The sequence below is a fragment of the Macaca nemestrina genome, chromosome 1 (assembly GCF_043159975.1).
Source record: "Macaca nemestrina isolate mMacNem1 chromosome 1, mMacNem.hap1, whole genome shotgun sequence".
Lineage (NCBI taxonomy): Eukaryota > Metazoa > Chordata > Mammalia > Primates > Cercopithecidae > Macaca > Macaca nemestrina.
In genome coordinates this window covers 101,047,109-101,067,505 of record NC_092125.1, presented here as the reverse complement: position 1 = coordinate 101,067,505, position 20,397 = coordinate 101,047,109, and the positions used below count along the sequence as shown (strand labels likewise).

The 20,397-nt window shown below is 36.8% G+C and overlaps 1 protein-coding gene across 3 annotated transcripts in view; it reads right to left on the bottom strand.

Moving 5' to 3' along the window:
* LOC105498134 (spectrin alpha, erythrocytic 1) overlaps positions 1-20,397 on the bottom strand; it is an 86,904-nt gene that overhangs the window by 15,550 nt on the left and 50,957 nt on the right. For all 3 annotated transcript variants that reach the window (XM_011770005.2, XM_011770004.3, XM_011770006.3), the window contains 13 exons: positions 19,614-19,757; positions 18,677-18,780; positions 18,175-18,337; positions 17,790-17,921; positions 17,134-17,271; positions 16,846-16,950; positions 15,293-15,501; positions 14,032-14,152; positions 13,291-13,412; positions 11,932-12,064; positions 3,229-3,327; positions 2,371-2,539; positions 1,679-1,755 (listed from right to left, as the gene is read on the bottom strand). In XM_011770005.2, the coding sequence (XP_011768307.2) occupies positions 1,679-1,755; positions 2,371-2,539; positions 3,229-3,327; positions 11,932-12,064; positions 13,291-13,412; positions 14,032-14,152; positions 15,293-15,501; positions 16,846-16,950; positions 17,134-17,271; positions 17,790-17,921; positions 18,175-18,337; positions 18,677-18,780; positions 19,614-19,757 (1,716 nt within the window). The remainder of the gene's footprint in view (positions 1-1,678; positions 1,756-2,370; positions 2,540-3,228; positions 3,328-11,931; positions 12,065-13,290; positions 13,413-14,031; positions 14,153-15,292; positions 15,502-16,845; positions 16,951-17,133; positions 17,272-17,789; positions 17,922-18,174; positions 18,338-18,676; positions 18,781-19,613; positions 19,758-20,397) is intronic.

The window sequence follows — 20,397 nt, the reverse complement described above, 5'->3', positions numbered from 1 at the left end:
AGGGAACATCATTGAAGTCAAAATAAGTCTCTCCACATTTCCCTTTAAAGTATAAGCTGTACAAGTTCTTATATATTGAAGTATTAGAGGGTGAGGAGTCAGCATTGCTCAGAGCATTTGAAAATCTCATGGCGTTAAAGAGACATAATTTGGCATAATGAGGAACTGTGACAGCCAGAATTTGAGGGGCTATAATAAGGAAACTGAAGAAAAGTAGTCAATATTCTGTCATCTTTTCCCCTCAAAGCATTTTAGATGCCAAAACTGTATAGCACACAAGTCTAGAAGTCAAGCAGAAATGGTAGCTAAAAATGTAAAATCCTAACTAGAATTTTCAGCAGTGACACAGAGTTTACTTCAGGACCCATCAGGTAGGAGCAGCCCTGGTTAAAGGGCTTCCACTGAAATACCTGAAAGGCCACAGGGGCAAAGTGAAAAAAAAAAGTGAGTCTTCAAAGAGGCCAAAACTGTGTCCTGGATCATTTCAATCCCTGACCAAAATGTAGGGGGTTGGATGGCAGAGGGTGTTTAGTTAAAGCTTTAAACCAAAGTTCATGAGTTAGTTATAATACTTTAAATGTAAACAGACTCACTTTTTCCATAAAATTATCAAATTAGGTAAAGTAATAGCCAACTATATAATATTTACAAAAGATACATACAAAATATGGAGACAAAAATGTTTTAAAAAGCCCTAAAATGTGGAAATAAATATTTCTGCAGATACTAAAAAAAAAAAAAAAAAACTGTTGGTGCAGTATACTGGTATCTGGAAAAGGTAGACTTTAAATCAAGAAATGTAATTCAACATAAAGAGGAAGATTTTATAATTAAAAGTATCAGTTCATCAAGATGATTTCACAGTCCAAAATGTCAACACAACTTTTAGCCTATCCTCAAAATTTATAAAAATAATGAAGCATTTAAACAACATGATTAAAAATGAAAATCTAGTTGGTAATATAAACCACTGCAAAATACACATTCTTTTCAAACGTACGTACAATATACAACAAAATAGACTGTTACTAGATATAAATCAAGTTTCTGAAAAATATAGAATATATTTTTAAAATACAGTGGAATTAAACTAGATATAAATGTCAAAAATATAATGAGAAAAGTCCCAAATATTTGAAATTAAATAATACACTACCAAATAATAAATAGATGATAGAATAAACCAAAGAAGAAATTTCAAAAACATTAACTGAATGATAAAAGAAATGACAAAATTTGCAGAATGCGACTAAAACTTTGCTTTGGGAAAAACATATATTTAAAATCGATATGTTAGAAAAGATGAAAGGCTAAAATTTTGATAATCTAATTGTACATCTCAAGAAATTAAAAGAAAATATTAAAGTAATCCCAAATAAAGTAAAAAAAGATAATAATATAAAAAGCTTTTAATGGAATAGAATACACACACAAAAAAAGCCCAGAGAAAATTAAAAAGCTGAATATAGGTTCTCTAAAAAACAAAAATGATGAAAATCCAGTAGCAAGATTCATGAGAGAGAGAGAAAAAAACAATAATTAGGAAATTATAAATATTAAGAAGGGAAAATCTTACAGAAGCTACAGGCAATAAAATCCCACAATTCAGAAATAATCATGGAGGATGAGCTTCTGTGTGAAACAGGTCTTAGGCTTACCTAACATCTATCAATCTCACCTGTTTTGCCAGGAGAGTGAGGAAGTCACCAAGGTCTGCACCATTACCATTGGTCTTTAGGCTTGTTTCCTTATCAGCTAAAAGGCAAAAATAATTAATAAGAGAAAGACATTTGGTCTTGTTTAAGTCCTGGTAAGCAGAAAAGAAATATTTACAGTACACAACAAGAAAGCTTCTTGACTCTCAAAGTTGATGATTCATTGGAATATGTGAGCAGTGGGACCAGTGGATCGTTTTTCTACTTAGGCAGGATAAAACTTAATGAAACAGAGCTAGAGTCATGAGAGCTTTTGAGTACTTCATAGAAAAAAAAGAGAGAAAAATCGTAGATTAGATATGAATTGTAAGTAAATCAAACAAACATTTTAGATTATTTCTTAGAACATTTTGCTATGGCTTTCCCTTTCTGAATATCACACACAAAATCTCCCATTCCCCAAAAACGTGTTCTCTGGATTATGGTACATAATTACTGCATCATCATATCTATCTCTTTCTCAATTTGTGTGTGTGTGTGTATGTGTGTGTATGTGTGTGTGCACAAATGTGAGTGTAATTCTGTCCAGAAAGGATAAGAATGAGTAGTGATGGAAACACCTCCTTTCATACGGTAAAAGTCCCAGAGACCATTCTATACATGGGATTTATTAGGAATTCTCAAACCCAACGACCCTGGACCTGACACATCATACCTATCCAAGCCTCTACCACATCAGCCTTCCAGTTGAATTCCTGAAAGTCATAATCATCTTTCAATTGCAACTTCCAAGCAGCTATTGCCTTGGCCAGAGAAGGGGTCTTTTCATTCAGAGCCTCTATCTTGGAAGAAATCTCTTTGTTCTGACTTTCCTCCTGCAACACCTGTGAGAAGGGGAGAGACAAATATATTTATGAATGTGCAGGGCTAGGAATGTGAATCCTTTAGTACCAATAGAAAGCCCTCATCTCTCTCATTTCAAATATATAACCACAGTCCTCTGGTCTAGTGTAATTATTTTATTATTCATTCATGTCCAAGAAGGTCATTTCCATTCCAACATTTGGATGATCTTCTCATGTTTATCTGTGTAAGTGTGACCTTCTTAGTTAGTGTAAGTTTCTAGGAGGTAGGGAGTCATCTCTGTTTAATGGTCTTTTTGTAGCAGTTAGATCAATGAGGATTTATTAAAAACTACATTTAAACAAAGAAACGATTCTCAAATTTAAAAGAGGTTTCAGTGTTGTTTTCCTCGAGGCTTAGAAAGCAATTTCTTCAAATTATTATAATATTCTATGGCCAAAGATGGTGATAAGACTTTTATAAGCACCATGTTCTGCATGGGACAATAAAATGTCAACAAAAGATTTAAGGAAAACTGAAATGTGTATGTGTAAGAATTTGAAAAAAAATTACAGCAATTGAGTAGACAATTATTTGCTAACCACAACAACAACAAAAGGCAATTTAGAAGAGATTGTTAAAGTTCTGCATATAATCTTAGCATTTCTATATTTGGGCCAGTCCTTTTTGGAGAATGGAAGTTTGAGCTGGAATTCCTGAACTAGCTCACCTTATTTAGGATGTCTTCTCCTTGTGCACACACATTTTGAACTCGGGTCTCATGGACAGCAAAGTCGTTTTCCAAAGCTTCATGCTTCATTAGCAAGCTCTGCATAAACGAGTCAGTAAAAACCAAGATATCCAAAGCTGGAAAATCTATTTTCACTCATATTCAGACTCTCTGTGATACTATTTCCTAGGGTTGATTCAATGACATTGGCAGACTAGGTGAATGCCCACTTTTTCTGGAACAACTATACTCAATTGCTTTCTCAAACTCTCACTTGTCAATGAGTGCAACTTACTGGAAAAAAGAGTCAAAGATATACAAGTGACACTCTTTCTAACTTATTACGTGACTGTAATCTTATTTTGATTTTGGAATAAAGGTTTTGACTGAGGTCATATATAAAGATTCCTCCATATTGAGATTTATCTAATTCAGTGAAACAATGTGTCTAGCAGAAAAAAAATTAGTAGAAAGAACATCCTAAACTAATCCCTGATCCTAGAGAGAAGTCAAGGGGAACATGGAGCTGCCATTGACTATTACTCCGAAAGTTCTCTGACTGCTTTCTGGAAACATGATATCTGTGTAGCTGGCAGAATGAAAAGAGAAGTGTGGCTGAAGCACGAAGAGTGGTACTTTGTCTTCTGTTGTACTTTCCAGAGAAATATCTAAATAAGCCCATAATCACCACCACCAGGACCACCCACCACTGCCACTGCTCCCACTACTACCTTCACCTCCCTCTCGTCATAACAGCACTCTGTCAATTTTTTTTTACTATGCAACATAGTAACTCAGGCTAAAGGAAGAAACAGAATTTCTATGACTATTATACTTTTTCAAAATCCCTTTTGAAAATAAAAGAACTATCAGTTCATTGTGTTGAGGCGCTAAAATAAGATGGTTACTCATTGTAAAGCAAGATGGACTACATTATATATTATGATTGTATTACATTTCAGTTTTTGAAGAAACTGTAATGAATATTGGAAAGGTGATTGACTTTATACGAGTGAATGCCTGAATGAATCATGTTTTTATATATGTATACTGCATGAAGTAAAGTCTCTTCAACATCTTCACCTTCTATTTTCAAATAATAAACGCAAAAACAAAAGAAGAAACATTAGAACTGATTTCAAAGAAATAAAAGAGATCACAAGAAATGGTTACAATTATATGCCAATAAACTAGAATATCTAGAGAAAATAGATAAATTCCTAGAAACAGATAACTAACCAAGACTAAATCATGAAGAAAGTCCAAACAGACCTATAACTACTATGGAGACTGAATAAGAAATAAATCTCTCAACAAAGAAAATCCCAAGACCAGACGGCTTCACTGATGAATTAAATCAAACATTTAAATAATTAATACCAATTCTTCTCAAACTGTTTCAAAAAATTTATGAAGAGGGAACATTTCTAAACACCTTCACAAAGTCAGCATTACCCTGATACTAAAGCCAGGCAATAATTCTCTCGATAGATAGATAGACAGACAGATAGATAGATAGATAGATAGATAGATAGATAGATAGATACAGATGTTTATCTATCAAGAGAGACAAACTATATCTCTATCTATCTATCTATCTATCTATCTATCTATCTATCTATCTGAATATATAGAGAGGGGCTAATATCCTTAATATCCTTATTGAATATAGATGCAAAACTCCTCAACAAAATACTAGCATATTGAATCCAGCAGCACATTAAAATGATTATATACCACAAACAAGAAAAATTTATCCCTGGGATGCAAGGATGGTCCAACATATGCAGATCAATAAATGTGATACAACACATTGACACAATAAAAGATAGAACCAAATAATCATCTCAACAGATTCCAAAAAAAAAAATGGACAGAATTCAGCACTCTTCCATGATAAAAACCATCAACAAACGAAGAACAGAAGGATATTACTTCGAAGTGATAAAGCACATGTATGAAAAGCCCACATTTAGACTTTATTATATGTAAATTATGAATTCAGATTCTATTGTTGATCAGGGTAGGGTTAGAAGGTTAGCAGAGATGCTCTAGAGTTCTAAAACTTGTAATAGCTTTGTACTTACAGCAGAAGAAAACAAATGTAAACTGGGTTAAAGGATTTGGGGTGGTAAGAGAATTATTTTTTATTTATACCTATCTATCCTAGGGGGGCAACAGTTTTTTTTTGTTGTTTTTGTTTTTGTTTTTTTTTTGTTGGGACTACATTAAGCACAGCAAGCAGAGAGAGACGAAATGGAAAGTCATCAATTATCTGGATATTGCCATATTTCTGGAGTGTGACCAACATCAAATATTTGTCCAAATGCGTAATATATTCACATTTTTGTTCCTCAATGAAATCAATTTCTTGACAATATACTTTAGTGGAATCTGTGTAGAGCTGCATGACCTGGGACCCAGCTCTGGTTATGCCACTGCCAGTTACTTAACTTAACTTTGGGCTGATTGCTTCACCTCACCTAGTAAATGAGAACAATGGACCCTTCAGAGGAATGAATTGAGAATATAACGTGAGAAAATGCTATGAAATTTGCAGAGAGATATGTAGGTAAGTGATATTTTTAAAAATACAGGATTATCAGATTGGTCATGTTTATAAGAATAAAAGTATTAACTATAAGATATAATTGAGTTACCTAAGACTTACATTTTAGTGTAAAAATGAAGTGAACATAATTTTCTATTCAAACCCTTCTCTTTTTAAAGGAAATTTAGTTTCTATTCTATTAATAATACTAAATATAGTAATAAATTTAGTAGCTATAATCATAGGACATCTTTTGACCACCTCTGAGATTGCCAGGTGCTGTTGTGTTCATCTCACCTAATTGTTACAAAATTTCTGCTTGCAAGATCTCTGATTGAAAGGCAGTCTGCTAGTTGTCTTTCAATATTTAGTCTCCCTTTCCACTACAATAAAAGCATCTGTAACAGACACATAACCATGCAGAAAGAACGACTACATTTTCCAACAAGGTACGGCTCAGCTCTAGCCAATGGGTTATAGAGGAAGTACAGTGCTATTGTTTCTGGGAACTGTCTTGTGACAGAAAGACACTGGAGAAGCCCCCATGGTACCTACCCCTTGCTGTTCAGTCCTTGTAAAATACCCTCCCCCAGAGTGTGGACGGGACCTGTGACTTATTTATAACTAATAGAATATGACAAATATGATGGGATTTCACTCGTTTGTTATGTTATATTATGTTATGTTATGTTATTCTTTGTTATGTCACATAAGACTTCATCTTGCTACCAGACTAACTCTAGTGGCTCTCCTTTCTGGCTTAATGAAGCAAATGGCCACACTGGGAAAGCTCATGTGTCAAGAGACTGCAAGAGGTCTCAATAAATAATGGATTGCCTCTAGGAGTTGTGAGCTCTAGAATATCAGGGAAGCCTCCAGCCAACAGCCAGCAAGAACCTGAAGCCCTTAGTACCACAGCCACAAAAATAAATTCTGATAGCAATTTGAGTCAGCTTGGAAATGGATTCTTCCTCAGTTGAAACCCCAGATTGTAATGCAGCCCAATCAACACCATGATAGCAACATCGTGAAACCCTAAGCATAGTAACTAGCTAAGCTGTTTTTGTACTCCTGACCTAGGGAAACTATGAGATAATAAATGTCTGTTGTCTAAAAAAAAAAAAAAAATCATATTTAATGGTGAAACTAAAAGCTTTTCCTTTAAGTTTATGAACAAGGCAAAGATACACACTCTCACTATTTCTATTCAACACAGTACTGGAAGTCCTAGTGAAAGGCATCTAAATAAGAAAGGAAGAAGTAAAATTGTCTTTGTTTGCAAGTTACATAATCTTAAATACAGACGACTCTGAACACTCCATAAAAAACTGTTAGAACTAGTAAACCAATCAGCAAAGTTACAGAATAAAACTCAAAACATAAAAGTCGGTTTAGAAGTTGTAAACAATCAACTATCTGAAAAAGAAATTAAGAAAATAATTTCTTTCACAATCACATCAAAAAGAATAAAATATATAAAAATAAATGTAACCAAGGAGGTGAAAAGCTCATACACTGAAAACTATAAAACATTGATAAAAGAAATGAAAGAAGCCACAAACAAATGGAAAAACTTTCTGTGTTCATGGATTAGAAGATTTAATATTGTTAAAAAATGTGAATACTACCCAAAGTGATGTACAAAGTCAATGAAATCCCTATTAAATTCCCAATGACACTTTTTACAGAAATAGAAAAATCAGTAAAATTTATATGGAATCAGACAAGGCCACAAATAGTCAAATCAATCTTGACAAAGAAGAACAAAGCTGAAGGAATCACACTTCCTGACTTTAAAATGCATTAAAAAGCTACAATAATTAAGAGTATGGTACTGGCATAAAAACAGACATAGATGAATGAAACAGAATAGAGAGTTCAGAAATAAAACCATGTATATGTAGTTAACTGGTCTTTGATAAAGGTGCTAAAAATATACAATGGAGAATAGACAGCTTCTTTAACAAACAGTCCTGGGAAAACTGCTTTACACTTGCAAAATAATGAAGTAAGACACTTATACCATAACCAAGAATCAACTCAAAATTGTTTAAAGACTTAAATGTAAGTCTTGAAACTGTAGAACTCCTGAAAGAAAACATAGGGTGAAATCTTCACGATATTGGTGTTGGCAATAATTACATAGATATGACACTAAAAGCACAGGCAACAAAAAGAAAAAATAAACAAGTGGGAGTATATAAAGCTAAAACTTCTGCACAGCAACGGAAACAATCAACAGAGTGGAAAAGCAACCCACAGAATGAGAGTTAATACTTATAAATGTCTTTTCTAATAAGGGGCTAATCTCTAAAATACATAAGGAATGAATATAACACAATACTAAAAAGTAAATAAAAAATAAAAATAAAAGTAAAACATCCCTACTAACTTGATTTTAAAATTGGGCTAAAAACAAACATGAAAAAAATGTTCAATATCACTAATTATCAGAGACATGCAAATTAAAACCACAATGGGATATCACCTTACTCCTGAAATAATGGCCATAATAAAAAGTCAAAAAATAATAGATGCTGGTGTGGATGTGGTAAACAGGGAACACTCTCACACTGCTGGTGAAAATGTAAGCTAGCACAACCACTGTAGAAAACAGTATGGACATTCCTTAAAGAACTAAAAGTAGAACTACCATTCAATTAAGCAATCCCACTACTGGGTACCTACCCAAAGGAAAACAAGTCATTTATGAAAAAGACACATGCATACTTGTGTTTATAGCAGTACAATTCGCAATTACAAAAATACTCAACCAACCAACTTATTGCCCAATTAATGAGTGGATAAAGAAAATGTGGTAATATATATATCATGGAATAGTACTCAGCCATGAAACGAAGCAAAATAATAGTGTTTGCAGTGACCTGGATGGAGTTGGGGGGCCACTCTAAGTGAAGTAACTCAGGAATGGAAAAGCAAATGTCTTATGTTCTCACTTATAAATAGGAGCTAAGCTATGAGGATGAAAAGGCATTAAAATGATATAATGGACTTAGAGAGATTGAAGGAAAGGGTGGGAAATGGGTCAGGGATAAAAGACTACATATTGGATATAGTGTACACTACTTGAGTGATAGGTGTACCAGAAATTTAGATATCACCACTAAAGAACTTATCCATATAACCAAAACCACCTGTACCTAAAAAAAAACTATTGAAAGAAATAAATTGAAAAATAATAAAAATGAGCTAAGAAGTTTGATAGAAATTTCCCTAAAAAGGCATGTAAATGCCCCTCAGGTATATGAAAAGATGCTTCACATTATTAACCATTAAGAAAATGCAAAGTAAACCACAATGAGATATCACTTCACACCTGTGGCTATTAACAAAAAATAAAAGACCAGTGTTAGTGAGGATATGTAGAAATTGAAACCCTTTCACAATGTTAGTGGGAATGCAAAATGGCACAGCTGTTATGGAAAACAATATGAATATTCTTCAAAACATTTAAAATAAAACTACCTATGGTCCAGCAATTCTATTTCTGGATATTTATCCAAAAGGATAAGGAAATAATGATTTCAATAAGATATTAGCATGCTTATGTTCATTGCAGCATTATTAACAATAACCAAGATATGGACACAACCTAAATGTCCATCAACAGATGAATGGATGAAAAAAATGTGGCATATTCATACAACAAAATACCGTTTAGTGTTAAAAAATAAGAAAGTTATGCAATATATGACAACATAGATGAACCTTGAGGACATTACACTAAGCAAAATAAGCCAATTATAGAAAGACACGTGTGACGTGATTCCACCTATATGAGGTAGACAAATTTATGAAATCAAAGAGTGGAATGCTAATTACCAGAGGCTGAGAAAAAAAAATTGAAGTTTTACTAATCATAAGGCATAATATATTTTTAGTAGAGAAAGAGTTTCACCATAAATAGGATACTGACATTGTCAAGCAAGATGAAAACGCTTGAAATGTTTCTATACAGCCTACAACATTGTACCTACAGTCAACAATAATATGTTATACACGTATAAATGTATTAAGAGAGTAGATCTCATGTTCAGTGTTCTTGTCACAGTAAAGCAAATCAAAATGAACAAACTAACAATTCAATTAGAAAGTGGACAAAGAGACATTTCATTGAAGAAAATATACAGATTTCAAATAAACACATGACAAACATGTAAAATATCATTATCCATTAAGGAAATGCACATACAAACTACAATGAGATATCATTATATATCTATTTGAATGGTTAAAATAAAAGTAGTGACAACACAGAATGCTAGCAGGGATATAGAGAAAGTACATCATTTATGCATTTTGTTAAGAGTGTAAAACGTTATAGCCATACAAACAGGAAAGCAACTTGGCTTTTTTTTTTTTTTTTTTTTGGTCCAAAACTAAATAGGCAGTTAACATATGGTTCAGTGATTGGGGTTCTGTACATTTATCCCAGAGAAATAGACTTATGTTTGCATTAAAATCTGTGCATGAATATTTATAGTGGCTTTTCTCACAGTCATCAAAAGTAGAAACAGTCCAGACACCCCTCACTAGGTGAGTGGTTCAACTGTGATATACTTTTACCATGACACTGCTCAGCAGTAAGAAGGAATGAACTATTATTACACACAATAACCAAAATTAATCACCAGAGTATGGTGCTGAGTGTAAAGGTCCATCTTCACAAGTTACATCATACTATATGAGTTAATTTGTATAGCAGCATAGAAATGACAAACTTATAGAAATGTAGAACAGACTCGTGGTTGCCACAGTTTAAAGAGGCAGGAAGAGGAGGTGGCTATAAAAAAGCAACATCAGCGATCCTTGTAATGATGGTAGCCTTCTGAATCTTAACTGAACCTTACAATCTCAATATCCTATTTACGATATACTGCTTTTCTGGATGTTTCCATTAGAGAAAACTTGGTAAAGGACACGAGATTCTGTCTGTATTATTTCTTATAACTGCATGTGAATCTATAATTCTCAAAATAAAAAGTTCGGTTTTAATGCCTGTAATCCCAGCACTTTGGGAGGCCGAGGTGGGTGAATCATGAGGTCAGGAGATCGAAACCATCCTGGATAACATGGTGAAACCCCTTCTCTAATAAAAATACAAAAAATTAGCCTGGCATGGTGACAGGCACCTGTAGCCCCAGCTACTTGGGAGGCTGAGGCAGGAGAATGGCGTGAACCTGGGAGGCAGAGCTTACAGTGAGCTGAGATTGCACCACTGCACTCCAGGCTGGGAGACAAGAGCAAGACTCCATCTCAAAAACAAAACAAAATGAAACAAACAAAAAAAAGTTCTGTTTTAAATAAAGGGAAGCCTTTGAAAGCATTTGATAGGAAGCCTTAAAATGCTTGAACGTGTGCAGTGGGGTGCACACACATGATCCAAAAGACTTACAAATAAGAGGAGCTGATAATTTGAATTATATGTTGTATAGGTTTAAGCTATCTTTTGCAAATCTAAGCCTTTCCTTCTGTCATCACATTAAAGTGAATTAATCTCTACAAAGAGTTCTTGGTAAATTCCCAATTTTTAGGGTTACTAGGCATAGTTTCCAAACTCCTAATACATTATTGTTTGTAATCACTCTCAAAAGCTGTCAAAATTTACATCAACTCAAGATCACACTGATTACTTGTTCATTTCTTTATAGAGAAACCCAATCCTGCATGTAAAAGGATGTCTATAAATTGTGGAACTATTTTGTCCAGTAAGACCTTCTTCCTAAAATTATATTTTGTTGAAACTGCAGCCAATGTCATAAGAAGATTTTTTTCCAAATCAATTTAACATGAAAATTTAAGGGAATCCTTACAAAAGCTATAATCTACAAGGAATCTGACTTGTAAGGAAAGGTCTTTAACCATTATTTCTTTGACTCATAGACAGATCACAGATTATGGAATTAAGATGTGAGTTCTGCCTTCACACCTGATTGATTCCTTAATCTTGGGCAAGTCACCTACATGCTTGGACTTTAATTTTTCGTATTTAATACTGTCAGGATTATTAATATTTCCTTCATCTTCTTTCACCAGAAAAACGTCCTAATATTACAGGTAAAAACACTGACTACCCAAGAAAATAACCAAATTGAAGAGAAGAAAATTGATTCATTCTTCCTGTTCCTCACCTGAGTAGCAGCTAATGTATCTCCAGAATCTCCTCGGACAGCCATAGCATTCTTTTCATTGATCCAAGCTTCCTCTTCCTCAGCATTCTGCATGAATTGCAAGTATTCAAGGGATTCTTCTAACTGAAGTCCTCTATAACAAGGTGACAAGCCCCAGTGAGGATAAGAACAAACTGGTAAGCAGTGGGAGTACAGTGGGGTGGCACAATCTCATTCAGGCAGACCAGCTTATTCTCACAAGGCAGCCACAGTTGAACTGGGCCTCAGCGCAATATGATATGTGCCTACTAGTCAGTGGTGAAGATCTGCTGTGAAATGGAGGAGACTCCTTCCCTAGAAGTTCATTTTGTGGCACCTTCTACTGTCTAAGAAACTTTGTTGGAGGGAGGAAACCCACCCTAGCCAAAAAAGGGAAATGATGACTTCAGTGTTGGAGAATATCAGCAGTGACACAATGTCTCTTTCTACTCTGAGCACTGCCTTCTTTCGTATATGATGAAGGCACCACAAAGTGCCAGAATCTCCCTTTTAGCCCCCCAGGAAAAATGGAATTACAGACAGCAATTGTTATATTTGGCTATATGTGTGATGTGGTTTGACTCCGTTTCGCCACCCAAATCTCATCTTGAACTGTAATCCCTATGTGTCAGTGGAGGGGCCTGGTGGGAGGTGATTGGATCATGGGGGCAGATTTCCTCCTTGCCATTTTCATGATAGCGAATGAGTTCTTGCAAGATCTGATAGTTTAAAAGTGTTTAGCACTCCCCGCGCCCATGCACACTCCCTACTCTGCCTTGGTAGGATGTGCTTCTTTCCACTTTGCCTTCTGCCATGACTAAGTTTCCCGAGGCCTCCCAATCATGCTTCCTATACAGCCTATGAAACTGTGAGTGGATTAAACCTCTTTTCTTAATAAATTGCCCTGTCTCAGGTAGTTCTTTACATCAATGTGAGAACGGACTAATACATTGTATATGTGGTTCAAATTGGTTATACGGCTATAGGGGAAAATAATTCTTCATCCTTACATTACTAAGGGCTGCATATAATATGAAAACTGGGAGATAAAGCAAAACAGATGTGTGGCTAGTAACCTGATATGAAGGATAACACATGTAGGAAAACAATAGTAAAAGACGGCTGCATGTAAATGCAGAAGGAGAGGTAGATTTAGAACAGAGGCAGTGATCATATTGCCTGGGGTATATGGAGGAAAGTTTTGTGGTAGACTTGGCATTTGAGAAAGGACTTGAGATAGATGGGTAGTTGGGGAGAGCAGACAATGCTGAACGGGCACATAAGTATCCTCCCAACATCCAAAATCCAGGAAGCGAACTGGGCCTTCTATATCCCACTCACCGGGCCTTGGCCAACTCTTTGAGCTTCTCCCAATGTTCAACAAACTGAGCCAGCCGCAACTGGATCTCCTCTTCCCCCACAGCAGCCTTGTCTTTCAGCTTCTCTGCCATATCCAGCACATTCTGAAGAACAACTCCGATTCATGTTCCATTACCTCACAATCTCTCCCCATTTAGCCATAGTCCCTTATCAAAGTATCTAGCCCATCCTGCCCTCCAGATTATTTATAAACTCCACAGGACTTTGTGAGGGTCCTGAAAGTCCAGGGAGAATGATGAAAACTGCAACAAGATTTACTATGCTAAACATTCCCAAGTATTTTAGCAAATATATCAGTACTTGTACTAGGCTACTCTTCATAATCTGCTTTTTGGTCTATTCATGGTCACAGAGTGATCCTGCTGCCAAGTCAGACCCAGAGTTGCCTTCTTCTCAGTTGGCTCAAGTATAGTTTTCCCAGATGTCCCAATCTGCTCCCAATTGTCAATCACTTCCCAGGAGTGTTAGAAGTGCTCCTTCCAGGGAAGAGCATAGGTTCTTGTTCAGAACTCTTCTACTTATAGGAGACTAAAGGTGGAAGAGAAAAGAATATTTGTAAACTCTTTGACTAATTCTCTCTGACCTTGACATCCTACTTTCACATTTTATAGCACCCTCTTATTTATCTGTAATAAATACAGATTTATTACAGGTTGCTATAAGATGATTTCTATATTTTCAGGTCTGGTATTCTATTCCTACCTGGATGGCAGGCTCATGTGCTACCAGCTCCCCTTCTAGGCGTCTGTGCTTCTTCAGCAAGTTCTGAACACCCTGAAGATCTCTCCCGTAGTCCTGGGAGCTCACTCGTAACAACTTCTCCCTAAAATCAAGGAAGAAAACAGAAAGTTTGGAGTCTAGACATCCAAGGTCATCCTACAGCAATAGCTTTCTAAGAGTGTGTGTGACTGGTGGTGAGGGTGGTTGTAAATTCTGTAATACCCTGTTGCCAATGACTGAAAATATAATTAGTGGAAGAGGCTTGCAGCAAAACTTCTGACTTAGCCAATACAAATTAAAGTAACATATTGATCTCCACCAATAGGCACAACTGTAACAGTCTTTCCATTAGTCCCTTTGCCTGTCCACCTGTGTATCCTCTGTTGTTTGCTCAAGAATATACACTAATGTTTCCTATTTCAGAAAAATGTGAAAGTTATAAATGACCTCCATGGATTTTGTTATTTTCATTTATTAATGTCAATAATAAATTCAGCTAGAATGGGTATAAAGAGCTGATTTCATAGGAGTCATGGCAGTTGGGTTGCTTCCAAGTATAAAATGTTTGAGCGTCACCATGAAGCACAGTCGAAGACTACATGGACAAGATTATTCTATCTTATGGTCTTATCCAAAAATGATTTGAAAACATGTTGTTTGTTGCCCTATGCACTGTGCTTCCCTCTAATTTATTGATTACTCATAAGAATTAGCAGCTTTGTGGAAGAGAAGCATGATGAGGCACGTTAAATTGGAAGTAGGCAAAATATTGTGATTTGCTAATATTTTCCCATCATATTTTACAACAAAAATAGGATGAGTAATGAAATCATGGCAGATACTTTGTAATATTCTCTTTTGGGTGTCCAACTCAGCATCATATAAGATATACTGGATATAGAATGACAAGGATCTGATCAGCTGTGTAAATGCCCAGGTGTCTCTGTGAGTATTGTACATCATTCTACGAACTACAGAGCAAATGCAGATGGCTTCTTAGTTTTGTTCCTGTCAAGTATGTTAACTGCTCCTCACTTCCTCCACACCTGTCTTTCTCTGGCTTGCATCCAGTAGGGGAATTTGGGAAAAATAAAACCAATGTTAACTTGAAGCTGAGGCAAACATGAAGTAATACTATCTTCAAGAAACAATTACACATTTCATTTCAGCATAAATTGGAACAAGTTTGGTGGATTATCTACTTGTTTGGATTATCCACACATTTTGAGCTGGTGGCACATACTCTATCCAGGATTCCTCATCATCTAGATCCTGGAAGAACTGGAACAAGGCATAGGCCTCTTTCAGTTTTTCATGGTGTGCAGCTGCCAAGTCTTGGACATTCAGGAAACGCTCGTTGACACTGTCTTTTTTCTCCATAATCTGATCAACGTTGAAAGTCCCACTGGAGAGCAAATCTTCAGCCAATGTATTCAGGTCCTTGAGCGCATCCTAGAAAGTCTCAGGATACTCAGTGAATAGTATAGTACAGGCATTACTCAGATCCCACAATTTAACAATAGCTGGTCTGGCTCAAAGATTGGGCCAAATGGATAGCTTTTAAAGATATGGAATTTGATTATGTGTTATACATGTTAGCATATGTTCAGGTTGGAGAACGACCATATGTGGGAGCAATAGAGTTAGCATTACTACATTACTCAAACTGTATATTTAGCCTGTGTCCTGTTTCTCCTTCTGATGTTTTCAGTATTTGTCTTCTCTCCCCAACTAAAAAAGAAAATCGGCTGTGTGCGGTGGCTCATGCCTGTAATCCTAGCACTTTGGGAGGCCAAGGCAGGTGGATCAAGAGATCAGGAGTTCAAGACTAGCATGGCCAACATGGTGAAACCCTGTCCCTACTAAAACTACAAAAATTAGCTGAGCATGCTGGCGCATGCCTGTAATCCCTGCTACTCGGGAGGCTGAGGCAGGAGAATTGCTTGAACTGGTACCAAAAAAAAAAAAAAAAAAAAAAAAAAAAAGAAGGAAAATCTTGGCAGGCAATCATTTGTTCCCATACAAGACTGTCTTATACTGACTTTGACAGCCACAGATTGATTTATTTGACAGTACCAACTTTGGCAGCCACAGATTGATTGATTCAATATTCAGCAAGAGCTACTCTATGGGCAACATTCTTAGCTGCCCATTGAACACACCTATCTCTTCTGTGTCTACTCCTATTCTAACCCAGCCCCCTAGTGGTGTCATAGGAAACATCACCAAGTCCCAAGGCCTTTGACCTCCTTCCTTTTCCGTATCTGTATTATCAAGTAAAACTGATAATTATAAAATTCTTTAGTATAAAATTAACAACTTTCAGCATTTTTATCACTGCTCTCAGGACAAATTTTTGGTTGCTATTAGGATGCAACTGGAATCCTTGACAGGATTTCCAGAGTGCATGTGTAGTTCAACTTCATTTCACATGCCCCCGTTTGATTTTTTGTTTGTAATTCTATAAACTTCTACTTTCTTTCGAAGACCAGATCAAATATATAGCTTGAAAGATAATTGGCTTATATGTATGCATCACTAAAAGATAAAAAAGATAGTTTTTAGGGTCCACTTTCTGGAATCTTAGAGTCTATAGTTTAGTGATAATTGATTATCAGTGACAGTTTTAATGGCTTCACAGCCCATTAATTTTACCTAGTTAAAATGACTGCTGGTTGAGAACACTAAGAACAATTTTGCAAGGCTGTGTTTTCAAATGGTCTCCTAAGATGGGAGGGAGAAAAGCCAGAAATATTTCTATTCTGCCCAGAGGAATGGTATGCCAGCACTACTTACCTCTCGAGCCAACATCTCTGTCTCCAATAGCTGATGTTTCTTGAGTAGGTTTCCTGCTGAAGCCAAGTCCCTGGCCTGATCTTTCATGGCCAGCAATGTCTCTGCCTGGAAATAGAGAAATAAGCAATAAAGCTGCCAGGTGAAACTGCCTTTAAGGAAAATAAGATCAGCAGCTATGTCTCCCAACTTTTCCCAGGAAAAGTCAAGGAAATTGCCCATGTAGATATTCATTTGTCAGACAAGTATGTGTTAAACTCTTTTGTCTTTACTGTTTCCAGGTGCAATTACCTCTGAGAGCCAGAACTCAAAGTCCCGGATGCTTGTGTTGAACCTCTGTTGACGACTGGCCTCATTGAGCTTCTGCCCTTTGTCAGTTGTTTTCTCAAGCAGATAATCCCAATGTTCCTTCAGCTGTTCCAGTTGCTCCTAACCCAAGGACAGTGAGGAGTCATTACAATCTTTAGGATCCTGGGCCTTGTGACTACTTGAGAGAATAATGTAGGAAGGTTGTGAAGGCAGGAACCAGCCAAAATTTGCTGATACTTGAATATCATACATTTCAAACCAGTTATACTTAATCTGGGACAACAATAGGAGTTGTTGGACAAAACAGAAAGTTCAAAAAAAGGGTCCTGTGTTGAGTAAAGAGATTGACTCACAAACGCCAAAAAACTATTGGCAGAAGGGATAGAAAATGTAAAACAAGCATGATAAGACTTTGGAATTAAGCCTAGAGCTTTCTTAGAGTTCCAGGTACTGAGTATGATGGGAGTGACAAGGTCTGGGCATCACTCCTTTTCTCCTTTGTGCAACAATCAGAGGGAAGATTGTTCTTCTGTGATATGGTCACAGAACATATTTTATATCTCTACTCATGGAACATTGAAAGAGTAAATGATTCCTCCTCACGTGCCTTTGTAGCCAAAACTCATCCTGAGCTTTACCTTCATGGCCTCTTCATCACAATCACACGTGCTACGCTCAATCAGGGAGCGCCCCAGGTTGATGGTGGCATCCACCTGATCAGCTCGACCATAGACTTCATTTGCAAAGGCCTGGTGCTTCAGGTATTTCCTCTGAAGGGAAACAAACAGAAATTATATTATATTTTTATTTATGGAGACAAGATAAGGTAAATTATATTTAAAAGGAGGGGCTAATATTTCTATCACAACTGAGGTGATGGTGACTTCTGAGGAACCTGCTCCAAATCAGACTCTGAAGTCTCTGAGAGCAGGCATGGTAACCTCAACAGTCAGAAAGTGTTAAAGTATCAAGCCAAAAAGCTCAGAATGGTGAAATTTTCCAAGGTTCCTATTTTGAACTTGCCTGAATGTTAGTGGGGTCTTTGTAGGATTCATCACAGGCTGTGGGCAGCATCTCACTGATCCATTCTTCCAGCTCCTCAAGATCACGGTAGAATTGTTTTAGGTCGGCTTGGTCTCCAAGCTTTGTCTGCTCAGCAATCAGTTGTGCTTTGAGAGCCTTCCATCTAGAGGATGGAGCCAAATCACTCTATGCCCTCCTCCACCCTTCCCATGCTCTGATGCCATATCCATAAATCTTCCCATTTGCCAACATGCCTCTTTTCTTCTCACACAGTCTTATTATTTTCAGATATAAAATGCAGTGGTAAAGCCAGTTAATTTCTAAGGTATCTTTCATGTCTTTCATTCCATAAATCTAAGTCAGAAAGTCTGCATAGGTGTCAAGATAGTTTTAGGCACCTAGAAATGACAGGAAGTCAGAGTATTCCTCCATCTCAGTGCTAGCAAAGAGGTCAGTTTGCTACATTTTCCTTTAGTACATAAAACAATCACTCAGGCCTGACCTGTCTAGTACACGTTGGAGCCGAGTAGCAATCTCTTCTTTGGCATAGTGTTCATCAGCAATGAGGCGCTCAGCAAAATGTTGTAGGTCAGTGATCTTCCCTTCCTAAAAAGGAAAAGGAAAGAGCCCAGATGCCTGGAGATTAGGCCCTTGATGCAATCCCAGACTCCCTCCTAGAAAAGAATAAAGGTATTATCCTTTGTGGATTCAGAAGATATACTCAGGGTCAAACAATAAATGCCTTACAGGGAGGTGGGTTTCAACTTAACAGGCGGAGAAACATCTAATAATGGGCTACTTGTGTGGTACTGAGTTCCCTAAAGAACAGACACTTCTCATGACCATTGTAGAGGGTGGATCCTGTATTGAGTGAGACGTTGAAATACTATATAAAGTCATTTTCAATCCTAAAAGTCAGAGTTTAGAATGCTGGATTTAAAGTAAAAGAGTCCACTTGCTGCGTGTGACTTGGGTGAAACAATGTCAAGCGTCAGGCTGCCCTGCCTGCCTCAGTTTTTCTGTAAGAAGCAAACAGGAATCAGGGCTGGGCATGGTGGCTCACACTTGTAATCTCAGCACTTTGGGAGGCCGAGGTGTGTAGATCACTTGAGGTCAGGAGTTCGAGACCAGCCTGGCTAACATGGTGAAACCCTGTCTCCGCTAAAAGTACAAAAATTAGCTGGGCATGGTGGTGGGTGTCTGTAATCCCAGCTATTCAGGAGGCTGAGGCAGGAGAATCACTTGAACCCGGGAGGCAGAGGTTGCAGTCAACCAAGATCACACCACTGCACTCCATCCTGGATGACAGAATGAGACTCCATTTCAAAAAAAAAATGCAAATCAAAATGTTTGTAAATTATAAAACCAGACAAATGTATAGGATTTCTGTTATTACTACTATGGATTATTATATTAACTCCTTTACTAGTCATTATTACCTGGGCAGTGATTGCTTTGTGCAAATCATCCTGTTTCTTCTTCAAGGCCTCCAGACTGTTTAAGGAATCTTTGTCATCTGACCTCAGGGCATTCTCACGTGCCACCATCCAGTTCTCAGCTTGATCACAGTTCCCCTGGAACATCTATGAGGAATTAAATGAGAGGGGTATGGTGTCGTCCAGGTAGTGTGAAGGAAATGATGTTACACCTTTCATGATCGTGACACAAAGGGTTTTGCAAGGAGTACTTAGCATCTTCCAAGACACACTCATATGACACATCTTAGCTGTACTGGAACTTTTCCTCTTTCCCAAACATACACTTTATGTTTATGTATAAGCTACCTCCAATTCCTGGGGTGCTGTTTCCTAGTTCTTAAACCTTGTTAATACTGTCTGATCATTTCCTTAAGACTCTGTGGAATGTTATCCTTCAGGGTAGCCTGTGACACAACCGCTCATTTCCCCCAAAAGCTTTAATCACTTCTTGTTCTTTAGCCTCAAACCACTCAAACTTTTTGTTTTATTAATAATCATCTCACCGCACTAGTAAAATCTGTCTATATGTCTAATTTCACTATTTAAGAAATGGGAAACTATCTTACTAATCTTTGTGGCACTCCGAGCCTCCACAGGATAGAATCTTAACAAAAATCAGACAATCAATTCCTCAATCAATCAACAAATGATAAACAACCCACCTCATGTTCAGGACTGATCACCATCTTGTTCGACTCTTCTAACAGGAAAGAGCGGAGAATATGACAATGATCGGTATAGAAAG